This window comes from Ursus maritimus, unplaced genomic scaffold (genome assembly GCF_017311325.1).
Source record: "Ursus maritimus isolate PB19 unplaced genomic scaffold, ASM1731132v1 scaffold_22, whole genome shotgun sequence".
In the NCBI taxonomy this organism is placed as follows: domain Eukaryota; kingdom Metazoa; phylum Chordata; class Mammalia; order Carnivora; family Ursidae; genus Ursus; species Ursus maritimus.
The window spans coordinates 35,986,056-36,000,447 of NW_024424675.1; the positions used below are offsets into that span (position 1 = coordinate 35,986,056).

Here is a 14,392-nt window from a genome sequence, read left to right on the forward strand (position 1 = left end):
CCTCACTTTTATCTTTGGCCCCAGCAGGCAACCTGCACATCAAAAGCTTGATAAATTAAAAAATTATATTTAGAGGTCCACAATTTACCAGTACTTTCTAGAACAGGCATAGTGAATAGGTTCTATATTATGATTGCTCAGAAGCTGTGTTGAAAAGCTATCTGAAGCTTCATCTGGGTTTCTTGAGAAAGTATGGTGATCAATTGGTGATGTCTGCTGAGGCGCGGGCTGCCAAGTGGCGGTGGGCATGCCACATTTTTGGCATCTCCAGTCTAATATTTACTCTATTAATCTCACTTCTTTGATATATCTGTATTTGAAAGTTGGTGACAGTTTCTTCACAAGCAATTCTTCCAAATGAAAAGCTATTTTCTCATTCAGTATAATTCTGTACAGATTGTCCTATGTGAAACGTATAATGAGCCAAGAATTCTTAAACGGCAGGCCCAAGTCCTCCTTCTATCCTAAAATATTTGTTGCTGTGAAATTTTCTGAGGAAGTTTGGCATAAGTTTAATTTTAGTTGTTTTCTTCTCGTGTTACGGTCTAGTTCTGAAGCTGGTGCTGACAGTTAACATTACCAATGTACTAAGAACAGTGGCTATTGAGTACTTGGCCTGTGCTGGGCCCTGTGCTCTGTCTGCAACATCGTGTTTAATCTTCCCAGAAACACTCTGGTTACTTAACTCTCATCCTCATTTCGGAATTGAGGAAATGGAGGCTGAGAGAATGAAGTGACCAGCAGTACTGAGCTCCCCCTGCCCAGGAAGTGGTGGAATGGGGTGAGCATTTAGAACTCTTCCCACCCCGTCTGAATTCTTAACCTGGGGTCATTAAACTACAATTGTAAGCCAAATCTGGCCTGCCACCTGCTTTTGTGAATAAAGTTTTATTGGAACACAGCTGTCTTAATATAGTCAGGCTAATGAAATAGAATTCCACAGACTGGGTGGCTTAAGCAAGAGATATTTATTTCCCTCCGTTCTGGAGGCTGGAGAGGGCAAGATCAGGGTGCCCGCTGATTCAGTTCCTGGTAAGATCCCTCTTCCTGCTTTGTAGATGGTTGAGTTGTCAGCTGTGTTCTCACATGGCAGAGAGAGCACACTAGATCTCCAGTCTCTTTTTCTAGGACACTGATCCCATCATGAGGACCCCACCTTCATGATCTTATCTAAACCTAATCACTCCCCAAAGGCCTTACCTCCTCATACCATCTCACTGAGAGTAGGGCTTCAACATAGGACCAGGGGGACACGAATATTGAGTCCATAGCAACAGCTGGGCCCATTGTTTATTATCTCTGGCTGCTTTCCCACTACTGCGGCTGAGTTGAGTTGTTGAAACAGAGACCATAAAGCCTAAAAATTTGGTTCTTTACAGAAAAAGGTTGCTGACCACCACTCTTAACTGTTACCGTGTGGTTCTGGCCCTTTGATTAAAAATATACTGTTTATATTTTATGTTCTGCATTTTCCTGGAAATAGTCTGTTTCTGGAACTCTGGAACGGAAACATTGACATCCTGCTCTACTTCAGCCCACTGTCCTGACTTGAGCTATAAATGTAAATGTAAGAGTGTCTTGAGGCCGATGACATATGGTTAGCTCTTTTTTTTTTCTTTTTTTTTTAGAATGGAAGTTCTCTGTGATTTAGTAGGTACACTCGAATTTCTTTGGTCATTATACAAAACGCAAGCTGTGTCATTCTTTTTATGACATTAGAAAGTGACCCAGTGCTCCCTGGAATACTGAATGAAAAATTTCATTTGCTCTTGGAGGCTGTCCTTGCAAAGCCTGTTCAACTGGCTTTTCCCCAGTGTGGGAGACGTGACTTCCGTCTTGGAAATGGAAGGCCAGTGTCCAGGGGCAAAGGTTGGCTTGAGCAGAATTGAAGCCAGCTGCAGACACATCCACATTCTGCCCTGGGCATTTAAAGGCATCCTTCTCTGAGCTTGGAGAGGTGATGGGGTGGCAAAGGTGCTTCCGGGTTTGGTTTGTCCTGACACAGTTAGCTTAGAGTTCCCTCTCCCTGCTGAGAGCAACCTAGAGTTCTGCTGCTGCTCACTTGTACCAAACGATAAAGATTCTCTTTATTCCTTCCCTTCAGCACCTAGTCTGCTGCACACTCTTCCCCCCCCCCTCCCACCAGGGGGGAGCGGCATTAGGTTCAGTCTTGCCTTACTCAGTGCATGATCTCCAAGGTTGCCTGGGCATATGTCAATAACCAGATTTTTTTTTGAGAATATCCTTCTAATATATTCATATTTCTTCAGTGATAAGATTATGTATATGTATTACTGTTACTATATTACATATATTATAAAACATACAAGAATAGAACTTTGAAAAAGATTTAAAAAGTAGGAATAGAGTTGTAATATTTTCTTTCTAAGTCCCAGTGAGGGCTGTAGGAAACTACTGATCTCAGCTGTCCTTTGTTCATACCACAAGCATTATCTTTTAGTTCTTATTTCTAGAAAACTTTGGATTTTTAAAGCACATTTTAAAATCCATTAATAATTATAAAAGTTGTACATAGCTACGTTCTCTGTTAAAATTTTTTTTAGAACTTTTTTTTTTTTTTTTTTAAGACCGTAGCCCAGTTGCCTGTGCAGGGCATATACTTTTTTCCTTTGTTTTTCATTTTTTTTTCTTGCCTATGGGTGGTAGATTTTTATTTTATGAATTTGACAAGTTTCCCTAATTTATTTGCATCTTTAGAATTTTAGTTAGATATGTGGACTTTCTTTCTCATTTTAATAATGTTTTAGGTTGAAACACATGAAATTGTCATTCTCATGGAGTGAAAAACAGGTATCAGGAACTTCATATGACCTACCCTAATGTAACTTTTTGTCCATAAAGAAGGAAAATAAGTCAAGGCTAAAAAGTACGGACTTGGGTCACAGATAGCTTAGCATTTACATACTGGCTTAACATGTCATTAAGACACCTGGGACAAATTCTTTAACCTTTCCAGAGTCCAGGATCCTCAGACATAGATTAGCAATAGTGTCATTTGCCTCCGTAGGTTATGATGAGGACTCTGTTTTTCAAACACAAGTCAATCATGTTTCACCCTCACAATTTCTTCCGTATCTGCACTCTTCTTTATCGTTATGTATTTAGTACTTTTCTTTAAAATAATTAATTTTTAAAGAGCTTTTATCATTGAAGTGTATTTGATATGTTAAGTAAGTTTCAGGTGTTCTGCAGCTTGCTCTTCACTTTCGACAGTGTTTTTAAGATCTAGCTATATGGCTACGTGCATCCTTTTGACTGATGTATGATATGTTATGCCATCATTTTATTTATCTCTTCCCCTACAGAGGGGCATTGACAAATAGAGTAACAGTGAACATCCCCGTGCACGCAGCCTCCTTGGACACAAGGGTCAGTGAGTCAGCTGCCCAAAGGCCTCCCTCCTCTGCCCACTTCCCATCTCATTGCATTGACAAGGAATAAAGCAGGAATTTCTACCCTCCAGCCATGTCACCCTCTGAGAGTCCAAGCCACCAGCATCTCCCTCCCAGACAGCTGCGACAGCCTCCTCACTGTCCCCTGCTTCTACTCCTATGGCTGTTCTCCACGCAGGAACTGGAGGGAACCTTTAGAAATGTACCACATCATGTTAATCCTTTACTTAAACCTGCCAGTAACTTTCCACCCCACTCACTGTGCAAAGCACTTTCCTCAAGTGAGCTTGCCAAGCACACTCATGCTGCTGGACCTCTGCTGTTTCCGGGGTTTTTTCTGTGCATTTACAAAAATACACACACAGTCACATAGCTTTTATTTTCCAAAAATGAGATAATGCTATGCATTATCAGTGCAACTTGTTCTTTTTAAGATGTCTACAAATCAGGGCCCTGGAGATCCCAGCCAGGACTTTTGGCTTCGGTCTGCCCCTGTCCTGGAGAATATAAACTCTGGGAGAAGAAGTACCGTCTTACTCCCTGTTGTACCTCCAGTGCCCAGGACAATATCTGGCCCAAGGAGAGGTAAGAGGGCAGACCTAGAAATATCCAGGGACGCAGGAACTGTGCTTTCTTCTGGCCCTGTGTCACTGCACAGACACGGGAGTAAAGCCATGCTTTAAAAACCTGTTCAGCTTGAAGGGGAGTGTGCTCTCTTAGGAGCCTATAGAGCAGAGAGAACTCTTCTTTCTAAGCCTTTTTCATATTTGAATTCAACAGTTCACCTCCATCCTTGCTTTGCAGCACCATTGTTCTATGGGCCTACTTTTCAACATGCGCGTTTTAGGAGTTCAGAACCATCCCACTCATAATCCGGTGCTCCAGATGGGCTTATGCATCCATTAGGGCTAAGGCATAAGGAACGTCAAAAACCAAGAGTTGACGTACCAGGCGCCAGTGCTGCCCACTTGGGAAGCCTGCGTGTCTTGCAGCAGGAAGAGGGTTGAGGTAAAGAGCATCTTGAGCTGTTTTTCAGAAACACATTTCCCACCCTCTGCACCTTCCCCACTCCTGCTCCCACCCCCTGACCCTGTGTGGTGACCTCTGGGGTTGGATTTGATCGGCAGAGGGTGTGCAGGCCTCTCCTGTTTATTCAGTCACACAATCTGGCGGGATCATGTTCTACTCTCAGCCACTCTCTCTTAACCTGTTTTGTTCTGCTTACTGGAAGGCGGTGCTTCCACAGCTAACGATGGGGGGAAAGCTGTTGAGAAATGGAGTCGGGCCTCTGCAGAGCGGCAGGTCTTCCTAGCACAGTGGTGGTGGCACCATAGACAACCTCAGATCCGTGTGTCACTCTGTGCGTGTAGAGGCAAGGAGATGACAAATTAGGAACCGAAAAGGATAAAGAACAGAATAGCATTTTCTTTAAGTCAGTGGAAGCAGAGAATGCGCATATCCTAGAGGGGTTATGTCTGATGAGTGATTCTTTTAGCTGCTCAACCCTCAGAATAACCTGGACAGCTTAGAGAAAAACACTGATTACCAGGCTGTCCTACAGAAATTCTGATTTGGTAGGTCTGCTTTGAGGTCTGGGAGTCTGTATTTGTGATGGGTTCCCTCAGCTGATTCTGAGTCTCAGCCACACTTGGAAATCATCTTGCCCCTGACCTTTGACTTCCTTTCCAGCTTTCACATTCTCCATGGTGAAATCCAGGTCCTAAGTGAGACGGCACAGGCCTCTGAAAGGCAGCCCCTGTCCAAGCCAGTCAGTAGCCCAACCAAGAGGATGTGGCCCAAGCAGCCCCCTACTTCTTCAGCCACTGGGTTGACACACGTTTGATAACATAGGTGCAGAATTGAGTGCCCCCTCCAGCAAAACACGTTATCAGCTGTTTCTTATGTATCTTTCCTTTTAAAAAGAAAAAAATATATATGGTTTGTTAACAGCTCGTGATATAATTCACATGCATACAAGTCATCCATTGCAAATGTACAATTCAGTGATTTTTGTACATTGACAGAGTTGTGCAGCCATCCCCACAATCTAATTGTAGACCGTCTGGATCACCTCAGAAAGAAACCCTGGGTTCATCAGCAGTCATTCCCTGTTTCCTTCTAACTCCCCCCACTGCCCCAGCCAACTACCGACTACTTCCTGTCTCCATTATGTATGGCTTTTAGTCCATCAATTTTTCACACTAGTGGTTGTGTACCGGTGACTGTTCTACACCTTGCCTATTCCACTGGACAGCCTTTCACCCTCCTGGGGCTCTTCTGCCATGGGAGGCAGGGTGGACACGGCACCCATTGGGTGGCTGTGCTTGCCATGCCCCAGGGGAGCAGGGGGATCTGAGGGAACCAGAAGTTAAGGCCAAGCTTACTGCCTGTCTTCTGCTGACATGGACAGCCGCAGTCCTGGCCAGGCAGAAACTTCTCATCTCTGTTCTTTCTGTATTTAGAAACTCATTGCATATGGGCACATCACCGGCAACGCCCCCGACAGTGGAGCCCCAGGGAAGCGGCTCATCGACAGGATCGTTGAAACCATTTGCAACTGTTTTCAGGGCCCTCAGACCGATGAAGGAGTTCAGTTACAAATAATTAAGGTATTTCTGTTTGTTTGCCTGGTCTGGATTTTTGAATAAGAAAACTAGTCTCCCTTGGGCGTTGGGGTTTCTAATTTACCATGTGTTAGTTGTCTCAGGTGGTGCTGAGCTGGAACAGAAGAGTGTAAGCATCGCTTAGATCTTTTGTTAAGTGTCAGAATTTATTAGCACAGACTGAGACAAGGAAAGTGGAACCAGGTGTTTTCAAAGTAAACAGTTCCACTAATAACAATGTAAATTGCTTGTCAGTTGACTCGGCTTGAAGTCCTCTGGTCTTTCTCCTTGAAATTCTGGATTCCCAGTCTGCCATTTCTCAGTGGGTCCTGAATAATCTTAGACCACTCTGCCCCTTGTCCTCTTGTCCTGCCCCCCATTCCATTTCCATTTCTCTGGTCCATTTCTGCTGCCAGAAGTGGTTTGGCATGTGGTAGTACCGTCTGCTTGTTGGGAGAACAGGATCAGGATGGGTGTAGCCAGCGTTCCAGATCTTCAGTCCTGACTTTGTGTGGGATGGCTCCATGTTAGCAACTCCTGGAGCTCCCTTGAAAACCCTCTAGGGAACTGGGACGCTGACTGCCTATCAAAACCTGTATATTTTATGATTAATATAGGTGAGATCGAGTTAGAGCAGTTTTCCTCCTAAGAGAACTGTGTTTTTGGCTTTTAAAAAAGTATATTGATAGAAAGCCCTCTTCAACACAACTTAATTACGGCAAATAATTTGGATTTTATAGTGTTAATAATTATCTTTAAGCTCAGAGCAGTAGGGAGTTATGGTTTGCAGAGCCATCTTCTTAAAATTCACAAAACCAAACCAAAACTAAGCCACACCCTGTAGAAAAGTTTGGCTATGGGAGGATGGGAGGCAGGTGGATGTTTGTGAAGGTGAAGGTTGTGGGTTTTTGTTTTAGGCTCTTCTGACAGCGGTGACATCCCCACACATTGAAATTCATGAGGGCACTATCCTGCAGACAGTCAGGACATGTTACAATATCTATCTGGCCAGCAAAAATCTCATCAATCAAACCACTGCCAAGGCTACCCTCACTCAGATGCTGAACGTCATTTTCACGCGCATGGAAAACCAAGTGGTGAGTGGTGGTGGTCATCAGCTACTGGGGACGCGGCACACCCGATCTGTGAACGGTTTCATCTTAAAGTGCATCCTTTCTTCCTCTGAATTCTGTTTTTGTTCTTGCTTTAAAAAGCAGAGAGAGAATCTAGCTTGGGTTTTGGAATCAGCATTCAGAATTTGCTTCGAGTTTGTCAAAAGAGTTCATTTCCTTTTTTAAATGTTATCCTTCTGTTTAAAATGTTATTCTTCAGGCTGGCATACTTTCTGGTCCTTCTCAAAATGCTGGGACCAATTTTTTTTTTTTTTTTAAGATTTAGTTATCTCTATACCCAACATGGAGTTTGAACCCACAACCCTGACCTCAAGAGTCACATGCTCCAGAAGCTGAGCCAGCCAGGCACCCCAGTGCTGGGAGCATTTAGATTGAATCCCTTTTTTGTTGCCTTGTAGTTGCAGGAGGCCAGAGAATTGGAAAGACCAATCCCGTCAAAACCCCAGTCCCCTGTGATCCAAGCTGCAACAGTGTCCCCAAAATTCAGTCATTTGAAGCAGAGCCAGGCACAGAGCAAACCAACGACTCCTGAAAAGACAGATTTAACCAACGGTGAACATGCCAGGAGTGCTTCTGGAAAAGTGAGCTCAGAGAATGGAGATGCACCCAGAGAAAGAGGCCCATCGCTGTCAGGTACACCCTGGACACTGTTCCTTTCCCGCCGTGAGAGGGACCCATCTGTGGCTGAGGGGCAGTTGAAGGGGTCTGGTAACATCTGCAGGGAACTTCTGATAGCAGCTTGTCTATTTCTGGGCCTTCCCCCTTCCCTGTTGCTCGTCTCTTGAGGAGCACAGCCACCAAAGCATGATGTCTAATGTCCTGTGTCAGCTGTGTGGTTTTCTCTAAATAGTCCTTGGAATGCAGCAAGCGTCTACTTCTTGATGTCAGCTTCAGTGCAGTGGCTTCGGTTGGGGGTGTTTATCTCCCAGTAGTTAATTGTTAAGGTAGTTAGTTACTCAGTGTCTGTCTTATCTGCCCTGAGAAGGACATGGGGACCCCCTCTGTCATGTATACACGGGATCTCTGCTCCTTGCTCCCAGCCTGGCAGCTAGTGGCTGCTCACAGACATCTGTGAAAGGAGCAGGAAGGTGGGGGGGGGGGTGGACTTAGAGATGGACAGAGAGATAACTTTGTTTTCTTCTGTGGTGACTTAGTACCTTACGTGTTTTTGTTTGCTTTTTTAAATGAAAGAGACATCCCACACCTGATTATAGTCTTAAACAAAACATTAGGCAAGAAATGGCGGATTGGGTTATCATAAGATTATTTCAGAGTGTTTGCATGTTTCCCTGGGCAGTTTGTATGAATCAGTTCTCAAATTCGTATTTTTTTTTCAGGAATGTACCTTTCCAAATGATTTTTGTGCAGTAATTCTTCACTCTAGCTGCTTGGTCTACATGAAATACCTGACCCGTCTTTCTAGTTTATCTCATGTCTTCTGTCCCTTTATTGACAACAGTGTCCGTTGGTAGTGTGTCCTGTGAGAGGACGCATGTGTGAGCAGCTTTTGTTCCTCTGTTATTTATCAGCGTGCTTGGCATACACAGGAACAGACCAAGTGCTGTTGCTGCAAGGTTTTTCTGAATCAGTTTACTCAAGGAAAGGACAAAAGAGAAAGTTGCCACCAAGAGCGGCACACGTCTCCGGGTGAGCACAGAGTTGCCGTCTCCTCAGTCCTCAGTCCTGTATCTGGGGGAAGGTGCTGAGAAACTCTTGGCCCACCCTCCAGATCTGTCGCTATCTTCGCTTTCCTAAACTCTCAGGGCAAGGACCAGGTTTTTACTGTAACCCTTATCAGGCTGTGGTCAGTCAATAAATATTAACATTTAAACACTTGATATGTAGTAAGCATAGCTGTGCAGATAAAAACGCAAATCTCTCTAGCTGCATCAGAGTGCTTCCACTACAGCCCATTTTCTGCATGGCAGCCAAAGTGATCTCTTAAAAGCATGAATTAGATCAGAGCCCCCCTCTACTTAAACCCCTTTGGTGAGTTCCTATCAGATCCCGTTCAGAGTGGAATCTGTGCCCGCCCTGCCCCATGGCTTCCGAGGCCGTGTGTGACCTGGCCCCTGTCTGCCTCTCCATCTGCTCTTACAGCTCTTTCCCCCTTATTGACAGCACAGTGTCTTGAGAGTGCCGTGCTTGCTGTTGGTGCCTTTGCACTTCCTGCCCCCGCCCCCATTTATCTTCAGGTCTCTCGGTTCAGACTGCTCACCTTCTCTGCAGCTCCCCCATTTCTGCCATATCAGCCTCTTTTATTTTCTTCATAGCACTTATCACTACCTGAGATCACTGAAGAGTTCATGTTCGCTTATTCCCGGGCTGAGATCTAGATCACTCTGTTCACCATTATATTCCCAGCACTGGCATGGTGCCCAGCATTGATGGCAGACACTCAGTAAATACATTTTTTTTGAATGAATGGGGGAAAAAACTTGACTTCTAAAAGATGGTTTTGCAAAAACACAGTAACTTAAAATTCTGCTATAAAGCAAAGAGTGATTTGCACAGAGTATATCACTGTGGGTTTTGTTGCCAGTACTTGGTGCCCCCCACGAGGCTTCTCCCAAGAATGTGGGAATCAGACTGCCTGTAAGAATCAAATAGCAAACTCGAAAATAGTGGGTTGGAACGGAAGTGTGCTGTTACCTTTAAAAAGAGCGAGTGGCTTCTGGTTCTCAAGATACGGCTCTAAAGAAAGAACAGGTCCTTCAAAAGAAGGTTGAGCAGCCTTGGAAGCTGAGGAGGAAGGATAGCCCGAGACAGGTGGTGGAGATTTCCATGCAGGGAGACGGTGCCCTAGGCTGGAGTCCAGGCCGTGGAGGCCCACTGAGAGGCCTGGGCTCTAGTGTCTCTGTGATGGAGGGAACACACCCTGCCCTTCTGTGAGGTGCGTCACCGTCATCACCATCCTGGAGCCACCCCTACCTTCCAGTCACCATGCCGGCACCGTGCTTGCTAACTGGGCACTTGACATGCATTTTCCTATTTATTTGTTTTTATTATTATTTTTTAAAGATTTATTTATCTATTTTAGAGCGAGTGCAAGAGCGGGAGAGGGAGAGAGAATCCCAGGCAGACTCTGTGCTGAGTACAGAACCCTACATGGGGCTCGATCCCAGGAACCCGAGATCACGACCTGAGCTGAAATCAAGAGTTGGACGCTTAGGGGCTCCTGGGTAGCGCAGTCGTTAAGCGTCTGCCTACGGCTCAGGGCATGATCCCAGCGTTCCGGGATCGAGTCCCACATCGGGCTCCTCGGCTGGGAGCCTGCTTCTTCCTCTCCCTCTCCCCTGCTGTGTTCCCTCTCTCACTGGCTGTCTCTCTGTCACATAAATAAATAAAATTAAAAAAAAAAAAAAAGAGTTGGACGCTTAACTGACTGCACCACCCAGGCGCCCCTGTATTTTCCTATTTAATTTACTGAGAATCCTCCCCATGGCCTTCCTGGGATCATTTGCCTTCCAGTGAAATTTGCATGGATGGAGACAGTTCACCAACAGACTTAAGCATCTCTTTCTCCTTACTAGTTTTTCATCCTAAGTTGATAAATCAGCAGTCAGTTCATAAGTCTTATCAGCCTGTCCAAGACAGGGATTAAATTACTCTGTGTAAATTTACAAAATGAGATTTTTGAGCCTGAGACGTTCTAGCTTATGTGAATTTGGGGGCACAGCCAGCAGTCTTCCTAGGGGACCCCACCCCATTTGTCCATTCACACTCCTTGTTACCTGGCTGTTCTTGTCAGTTTTTTTTTTTTTTTTAAACAGCTTTATTGAGATATAATTTGTATACCATAAGTTGAGCTTTTTAAAATGTACAATTCAGTTATTTTTAGTACATTCGCAGAGTTGTGCAGTCGTCACCACGGTCAATTTTAGAACATTTTAATTAACACCCAAAAGAAATCCTATGCCCAGAAACTGTCACTTCCCATTTTCTTTTATTTTTTTAAGATCATTTTTAAGATTCTGACTTTTTGACTCCCAACATGTATGAGACACCAGCGTTTTTACATTTATATAGCTAATGAGTAGCTGTTGTAGGCACACAGGTACCTGTGTGTTTAGGGATTTCTTAGCTCATTTTTTGTTCTTGTGTCTCATTCTTTAAGGGAAAAAAACAACACAATTCTTAAGTATTCTAGAACAGAGCAAAGTTATCCTCCTTCAGCCAATATGGAGATTCTGATTGGACAGCCTGGTTTCAGATCATGACTCTACGGTGTAGTAGCTCCGTGACCTTGAGTGGAATCTTTAACCTCTCCAAGGCTCACGGTCCTCATGTGTAAAATCAGGCCACAGCTAGTACCTTTCCTACAGGTTTGTGAGAATTAAATGAGAGCAGTGTCTGGCGCTTGGACCTATGTGTGTGTTATTATTATTAGCTTTCAAATAAGTTTCCGCTTAAAAAAATGAGTTAAAGAAAAAGAGCAAATAGTTAAGATGGTAATCAGGTGTGAAGGTGGTGAGAATAGTGCGTAGAATAAAGGGAGCCTATTTTCCATGTTAGCAATCCCAGATCCTCTGCTTTAGGAATTTCAGTGTTTTTTGTGGACAAAACAAAAATATGTTTCAGACCAGTACTTTATAAAAATAACAAAATGTGCCCCCAGGTCTCCCTCCTTTTTGACACAGCCTTCTTGCAGGGCAGCTCCAGCTCAGGGGTTTACGACCCCTGTGTTAGCTGCCTGATGGACATTTACTTTGCGACAGTAGGTTGCCTAAGTGTTTCTTCCTATCGAGGAACTGTGTTGGTGTGTGGCTGGAATGTGACAGCAAACAGCTTTGTTCCCTGATTTTTTTTCCTTTAGTATTCTTGCATATTACCAAGTGCTTGGACATTGGACACAACCAAACCCTAGTTTCTAGGAAACAGGCATGTCACATTTTATCGTCACCATATGTTCACATTTGTCCCTGCCAGTTCCACATCTGCCTCCTCCCACTCTGCTTTTCCCCTAGTGCTGTAGTGTATAGCATAACAGTTATTATCCCAGCTAGAATGTAAGCACCGTGAGGATAAGGATCTTTGTTTTAAACAGTGATGTATTCCACATGCCTGGAACAGCGCCAAACACACAGGCACTGAATTCGTTGATGGAATGAATGAGTGAATGCATCTTATTACCCCACCTACCCACATCCCCCACGGTCCCCTGCTTCACTGGACAGAAAACAGGGGTGTGGGAGGGTGTGTCTCAGATTCCTTCTATTTTTTCCTGATTATTCTTAGCATGTAACTTTCATCCTCTAGGTTACCTCATGGTTCCAGATGCTGTCACGTTCTGCAGGAGGGAGGAAGAGGGTGGGACTCCAAGACTCCCAGCTGAGTCATGCCCCTCCCTAAGGAGCCCATGCAATCCCCAGTAATTTATGCTTTACCCCTCATTGGCTAGAACTTGGTCACATGGCCACCCTTTCTGCTGGGATGGCGAAGAAATATAGGGACAGCCCCTTCCAAAACAAAATTAGAGCTCTGTAAGGACTCAGGGTATGAGTTAGTAACTGGCGATGCCCACCACAGGGGTGGGTTCTCCTGCTGGCTAGGGAGGGAATGGCAGCAAGGGTTTCTTTTATCTGAACCTATTCAAGGTGACCCTCTTATTTTTCTTAGGGACAGAGTTTGTGAAATGGCCAATCAGTAATGGCCAGGTGTGAGTGCTGGACATCCTGGGGAACCAGCATTATACTCTGAACCTTGCAAGGATTTGGTTTGGTTTGGTTTTCTAACATTTTGACAGCGTGCTTGAAGCTTAAACACAGCAGACCTCTTAGTGGTTATTCTGTCATCCAGGAAGGTCTCTTCTGAGACCTACCCCAGGCTGACACGTCAGCAAGGGAAGCAGAGCGGGGATACTGTGGGGAGTCCTGGCTACTTCTGGACCTCTTAGGGGCTCTTCAGCAGCAGCTTCCTCTACGAGAACCTTCTTTTGGAATTAGGGCTTCTTGACTCTCCCACCTCTTCCTCGCCTGAGAATATTTTGATTTTGCACAGGTGCTGTTAGGGATCCAGCCTGTCAAAGAAAATGAGTTAAACACTGTTATTCCCTCAAAAAACGGTGGTCTTGATGCTGTTTATTTTTTTTTTAAGATTTTATTTATTTATTTGAGAGAGAGCATGAACAGGGAGGGACAGAGGGAGAAGCAGACTCCCGGTCGAGCAGGGACCCCGGGATCATGACCCGAGCCAAAGGCAGATGCTCAACTGACTAAGCCTGTAAAAAGGACATTTTTTTCTCTTTAGAATGAAAAATAGTGATGGCTTTAAGTAACCGAAACTGCCTTCTGTGTGGTTAGTGGGAAATTTCTTGTCTAGTTTTTTGTTTGTTTATTTGGGTTTTTTTGACAGAGAGAGTGGGGGGTGTGGTGGGCAGAGGGAGAGAGAGAATCTCAAGCAGTGCCCAGCGCGGAGCCCAATGTGGGGCTCAATCTCGCAGCCTGAGCCAAAATCAAGAGTTGGACGCTTAACTGACTGAGCCACCCAGATGCCCCTCCTTGGGAAACTTCTATATGGACCTAGTCTCCAGGGCCAGGCAAGTGGCAGAAGTGAGAAGGCCTTGGGGTGCCTGGGTGGCTCAGTAGGATAAGGGGCTAATTCTTGATTTCGGCTCAGGTCATGATCTCAGAGTCCTGGGATCGAGCCCTGTGTGGGGCTCTGCACTCAGTGGGGAGTCTGCTTCTCTGTCTCTCTCTCTTTCTCTCTCTTCCTCTCCCTCTGCCCCTGCTTTCAGTCATGCATGTGCTCTATGTCTATCTCTCTTTAAAATAAATATTTTAAAAGGGCATGTGATGTGATGAGCTCTGGGTGTTACATGCAACTAATCAATCATTGAACATTGTATCAAAAACTAATGATATACTATATGTTGGGTATTGAATTTAAATTTAAAAAAAAGAAAGAAAGAGAAATGAGAGGGCCTCTCTCATGAAGGCATCATGAATGTCTTAGCACAATCATACTCTACGGGCCAAAGAAAAATTAACATTTGAGTCCTCACTCTTCAAGTAGCATTTTAAATGCTTTCCAGGTATTATTTTATTCAATTCTCACAAAGTCCCATGAGGTAAGTGAGGTTGAAATCATCCTTGTTCAGGGAACTGAGGGAACTGAGGCTTGGAGAGGTGACATGACATTAATCCCTACACTGGGAAGTGGCAGAGCAGGGACCTGAGCCAGACACACTGGCTCTGGAGCCTTCACTCTTCCTCACCGTGTTGAAGTCACTTCCACAAGGGAA

General features: G+C 44.7%; 1 protein-coding gene across 1 annotated transcript in view; it reads left to right on the top strand.

Moving 5' to 3' along the window:
• ARFGEF2 (ADP ribosylation factor guanine nucleotide exchange factor 2) overlaps positions 1–14,392 on the top strand; it is an 89,887-nt gene that overhangs the window by 14,973 nt on the left and 60,522 nt on the right. Inside the window, exons 4-6 of the mRNA XM_040638440.1 lie at positions 5,876–6,022; positions 6,934–7,113; positions 7,548–7,782. Coding sequence (XP_040494374.1) covers positions 5,876–6,022; positions 6,934–7,113; positions 7,548–7,782 — 562 coding nt within the window. The remainder of the gene's footprint in view (positions 1–5,875; positions 6,023–6,933; positions 7,114–7,547; positions 7,783–14,392) is intronic.